Here is a 5,699-nt window from a genome sequence, read left to right as displayed (position 1 = left end):
GACCCACTTTTATAAATATCTAAATCGGGATTTTGCTTTTTGGACATAAACAGTATCTCTTTTCTCAATCTCCTGGATATTTGGGGTGATAACGGCATGTGTGAGAGACAGCACATTCCTCTTAGTGCAGGTTTAAGTCATGCTTCCTGCACCTACAAATTTCTCTCCTTGCTGATTCATTTTTTTATATTTTTGCCATATTTTATTCTATTATGTTCTAGGTTGGCCTTGACCACATGAAACAAAACGCAGTGATGAAGTCCAATATGACACAAGAAGTTGGTGTATTTTTTTTTTCCCGCATGTAGGTAAGTCAAATCCAGATGAGGTCCCATATTAATGATTTACAGAGAAAAATACAGAGCTTAAAAGAGAGGGAAGGAGGAATACACTAACCCCGTGAGATCTGCAAACATGTCTGGAAAACCAGTTTGCATTGCTGATTTTGAGGAGTACGCTAAAAAATTCCTCCCCAAATCAGTGTATGATTACTACCGATCTGGAGCGGATGACCAGGAAACACTAGCAGACAATGTAGCAGCATTTTCAAGGTAAGAGGATGATTTAAGGCTGGGAATGGGAGGGGGAAACTGTAAATTCTGCATTATTTGTAGATATGGTGCAATATTAGATTTTTCTGTGTGAACAAAACTCAATTTTTCTAAAGCTTTTTTTGGTTTTTGTCAAAAAGACTCACAAATAATTCCTTTTCAGAACAACTGTCTCTCCCCTTTCACTCTTCCACCTAATGTTTTCTGTCAAAAAGCAGTCCCTAAAATCCATTAGCATCTTTTTAGCTTTACCAGCATTTTATTTCTTTTGTTAACATAAATTCCCTAGAGAGTCCTTCAGCTCCAGTGTTTAATCAGCTGTTGAAACACTGATTTCTACATTTTGGGCTATAATGCCAGCAAGGGATTCCTTTTATGTCCTGAGTTTGGTTTTTGTCTTTTGCTGGTTCTTCCTAGACTGAATTAGTTACGCAGCCTGCCCTGGTAAGTGCCTGTGCAACATTGCTGGACCAGAGCTGCATAGCCTAGCAAAAAGGAGTTGCGTATCCTAGCTCTGGAGCAAGCTGTGAAAGCCAAGGCGCAGTACTGGGGTGGCCAAGCCATGCTTGGGGTGTCTCCAGCAGAAGGTCAGCACTTCACCAGGAAATATTATAAATGATGGGAACAATTTAAACCAGTTTTAACTTAGGCTGGTGCCCTTTACTGTTGTCAAAACCTGAACTTGGGTCACCTGTTGACTCAGAAGTACAAGGTCAACACAAAGTAAGTTGGCATCTGCTGTCAGATTCAGTGGAAGAGTGTCGAGACTCACAGCAGGACAGTTGGTTCTCCATCCCCTCAGTCCCTGCTGCTGCTCTGCCCCCAGAGCATCAGCCCAAGTGCTGCAGAGGAAGGTAGGCAGCTGGGGAATGATCACTTCAGCCTGGCAGAGCCTGATTGAACCACTTTAACTGCTGTTGGCTTCCCTTCCCTTTGGGTGCTGAGTTGGTGCAGACATGTAACCCCCCCGTACTTGTCTTTGCTAAGGCTTTGTCTTAAATCCCTCTGAGTCCAACAAACTAAACCAAGATTTTTCCAGTTTGTCTTTCATCTTTCTCCCTCCCCATTTCACTTTTCTGCTGTAGAGCAGCAATCCTGGTTACCGCTTCTGTTGCCTTTCCACAGGCCAAGAGCAATTCAGCTGGAAATTCCATGCAGCTTTAGTAAGGCTCTAGGAAACTCAGTAGTAATTAGTTTATCAGGATCTCAATGGCCAGATCTCAGAAATCATCTCAGAAGCCTGTTTTTAGAGACAAGTATAGAAAAGCTTTATAACATCAGGAGGAGAAAACAAGCTTACACTGTGACCGCTTATTCCTGACCTCTTAGCTCTATGCAGAATCCCCCGTCGCAGACTGGAAATCCCCTTGTGCTTGGTGCTGTTCAGACACAAGCTGCAGGACTGCTCTGGCTCCAAGGCATAAATAGGAGCAGGAAGGGATGTAGTAGTGCTTACTTTTTTTTTTTTTAATGCTTCCAGATATTATATTTGCTCTCGTAAAACCAAAATGAATGAGATGTTAAGGAAAGGACACTCAAAGGAAGTGCTCAGAGGTAATAAACCATAGAAGTAGTGAACTTCTTGCTACTAACCTCTAAGCTAATCGTGATTAAGCAAAAGTTGGATCTAACCTGCCCAGAGACAGGCTAATAAAAAGCTGGGTAAGTCCCCTTGCTGTTTTGGTATTAGCAGAGCTGGGTGTTAGTGGTGAGAAAAGAGCAACTCTGCCCTGAAGCTGTTTCCCACTGCAGGGGAAGATTCCTCTGACAAGAAGACCTCCTTGCATTGGGTTGGTCACCTGTGGGGTTCGGGCTCACCTCCTATTTCCTGGCATCTTCTGTCCTGTTTTCAAGAAGAGCCTCCAGTTTTAAGTATTCAAAACTGCAGAGCTTGCAGGCAGCCTGGAACTGAAGGATTAATTAATTAATTAGTAGTGCCTTGAACAGCCTGAGACATTAAAAAAATAAATGGGGAAAAAAAAAAAAAAGAAATGTGCCGGCTCCTGGTATGGCTAAAAGGCCCTTGATGCTGGGTTCCTGCTCTTCAACAGTGAAGGTGCGAAGGGGATGGAAGCTGTGCTGTCTTTGCTGCCCTTCCCATTGTGTATCTGTAATTTCCCCAGTAGCGTAGGCCATTTAAATGTATTCCCATAAAGTCTAAAAGACTTGACAGTGGTGTTTATTCTACTTAATCATCAAACAGGACTTGTTGACAGCCAAAGAGAGAGGTCACAGGGCAGAAATGTTGAAGGCAAAGCTTTGCTTCTTACCTTTCCGTTGCTCTACATCTACACCTCTTTCTGGACGTCCACCAAAGCAGAGAGCAGTGTGGTGATGTGCTCAAGGTCACCCAGCAGGTCAGTGGGAGAGCTGGTTTCCCTCCTTTCCCTGGCCTTTCTGGTCACTGCAGCACTAGCATGGCTCTTCCAGTGAGGATGGGCATTGCAGCTGAAGTTGTTTGCCGGTGCTTACCACTTTCACCTGTGCCAAGTGGAAAGGATGCAGGGCTGGAGCATGGTTATGGTGATTTACAGCTTCATGGACAAACGTGCTCTTTTATCTGCTCATAAAAAGAGGGAGGTGGTAGTAAAGGTGGTCAGAGTTAAAAATAGCCCTTATGTAGCACTGAAAAACGTGTTAAAACATTTGGAAACACATTGAGCACAGGGCTCCGTGGGCTCCATCTCGATAGCTACAGTGGTTGCCACTTGTTGCTGCTGGGAGACCAGATGTGTGTAGTCCTTTTTTCTGAGTGCATGGGTTGTTATTGTTAACAGCTCAGTAAGCTGTGTTTGCAGTGGCTTCCTGGCGACCCATCTAGAAAAGGTAGAAAACTGGTATAAAGACTTCACAGTTTTTTGGTTTAGAAGACCTGTTTGGCACAAGCAACTCTTAAAATCTTTCTTTTTCTTTGATGCTGTTGAGAGAAGCGTGGCCTTATAATAGCCAAGGACACAGGGCTACTTCTTGCTCTGGCTCTCGCACAGTCCCTCTCTGTCTCTGAGCAGGTTACTGGTTTTTCTCCCTGTTCCTGAGCACAGCTTGTGGGTAAACATAAAGTACGATGGACTTTACACCCCTGAGCCACAAAGTTGGATGATTTTGTGAAAGAAATGAGAATGCTCAGCTTCATTTCCCATTGCCAGAAAACTCCTGTTGATTTCCACTGTCAGAAGCTCAGTTGCAGGGTTCAGCCTGATTAAAAATTTTTACAGTTGATTTAAATATTTATAGATATATGTATAAATGTTTATATTTAAATAGAAGAGAAGAAAGTGTGAAACTGAACCAGAAGCACGAACTGTTAGGCTGTACCTTTGCTGTGCAAGGTTATTCAGGTGAGTGAGACTACTAGGAGGGATTCTATTTGGAGAAAAATCAGTGTGGGGTTCGTCTGCGAGCTCTTTATTTTTTTGGCAACTGAATGGTTGCATTTATGGAGAAATAAATAGATTATTATTAAGGACTGATCTAGCAAATGAACAGTAGTTTTGATAGATGCTGGAATTCCTCTGGAATGGCCCATGCTATGTTTTGGAGCAGCACAATCCATACTCATTAGATTATAAAATTAATGTCCTGGCCTTTTGACAGCACAGGAGCTTGAAGTATATTGGACCTGTACTGGAGCATGAGTTGAGGTTAACAACAGGTCCAGTAACTCTTCCAGCTCGCCTGGGATTGAGGGAAGAACTGGAGCTCGCATATCCACATCCGTGTGTTCCTGCTAAGGCCAGCTAGTTATTTTTTTATTAATGGTTTTCAAATGATGTGGAGATGGCACTGGTGTAAATGGCGTATTGAGGGTGGAGAAGATGATCTGGGATGTCAGAGCATATTTTACTCCCTATGGCATCTGACTGCATTCACCTTGCATTTGCTCTGCGTCCCGAAATGCTGTGTGTCCTTCCCGCACCGTGCTGTCTGGCGATTAAATTCACTCTCAAGTTGTCAAGGAACCAAGGGGCCTGAGTGGAGAATAGATTTTGTGACAAGGTCGGGATGCCTTTAGCTTGATGGCATTCAGGAAATCAATCTGAAATCTTCCCTCTTGGCATTTTAATGAAGGGGGACAGCTGTGTGTGTGGGGACATGTTTCTGCTAATCTGCTGTGACACCTTCTGCCGCTGACTCCCTGGCAGCCTTTGGTGAAGATGTGTTTTGTTGTCGTGCATGAGGACCAGCAGTCGCTTGTTTATCAGTGACAGCATCAATGCGTGTTTTTCTGCAGATTACGTCGGTGTTAAAATGACTGGGCACACAAATAATCTAAATATTGGTTAAAAAAGCAAGGCTGAGAGTGCGATTGGGGTCAGACAAGGATGTGAAGTTGTAGTGGGGAGGAAAGGAATCTTTGCAATAATAAGTTGGTAATGTTTGTGATGTCTTTCACCTCGGATTCGTAGAGTGCTGTGAAAAGAGTCACTGTGTGGATGGCAAGGCATCCTGGGAGAGAAAATTGATTTTCCTCAAGCAAAAGCAGCTGCTGCTTAACCTTGCACAACACTAGCACCTGCCCCTTGTGATGGGAAGTGGAGCTGTAGGGGAGATGAAGGTAGCAGAGTGGGTTGGAGGTAGGATGGAGACTGCTTGAATGGTGTGTCCTTGCCCAAACACGCTGCTTGCAATGCAGCACAAAGGGATTATTTAGTATGACTTGGAAGGGAAACAAGAGGAGCTGCTTCCAAATGTGTTGCACTTTGGAAATTTCAGCGTTTTTCACAGCTGAAAATGAGTGGGGAAAGCAGTGAGTGCTTCCCTCTTACCCAACTGCAAGATAATTTACATTCTGAAATTCTTGAACATAAAGAGAAAAGGGAAAAAACCCAACAACCCTGCAAATCCCCCCTCCTTTCCTTTCATGCTTCTTTCAAAACAGCATTTAACTGAAGCTGCCTGAACTGGGAGTGCTTGCTGCCTACCCCACTGCGGCATCTCCCCGCTTCCAGCTGGGAAGAAAGATGCACTTGCTTGCAATTGCTGATTGCAGCACGTGAGTGGGGACTTGGCTGGAAAAAAATGTGGGTGATGAGAAGATTAATTAAAAAAAACATACAAGGTTTTTACAAAATATCCATGAAATCTTTTCGCTCAGACTTGGAGGAAGCAAGTGCTGTGTGGCAGCCTAATGAACACACGCTCCAGTCA

General features: G+C 43.8%; 1 protein-coding gene across 1 annotated transcript in view; it reads left to right on the top strand.

The window, feature by feature from the left end:
* Positions 1-414: 414 nt before the first annotated feature.
* Positions 415-5,699, top strand: part of HAO1 (hydroxyacid oxidase 1) — a 25,393-nt gene continuing 20,108 nt past the window's right edge. Inside the window, exon 1 of the mRNA XM_009641555.2 lies at positions 415-551. Within this exon, the coding sequence (XP_009639850.1) occupies positions 415-551 (137 nt within the window). The remainder of the gene's footprint in view (positions 552-5,699) is intronic.

Source organism: Egretta garzetta, unplaced genomic scaffold (assembly GCF_000687185.1).
Source record: "Egretta garzetta isolate BGI_Z169 unplaced genomic scaffold, ASM68718v1 scaffold306, whole genome shotgun sequence".
NCBI classification, from domain to species: domain Eukaryota; kingdom Metazoa; phylum Chordata; class Aves; order Pelecaniformes; family Ardeidae; genus Egretta; species Egretta garzetta.
This window is presented reverse-complemented; position numbering and strand designations above follow the sequence as displayed.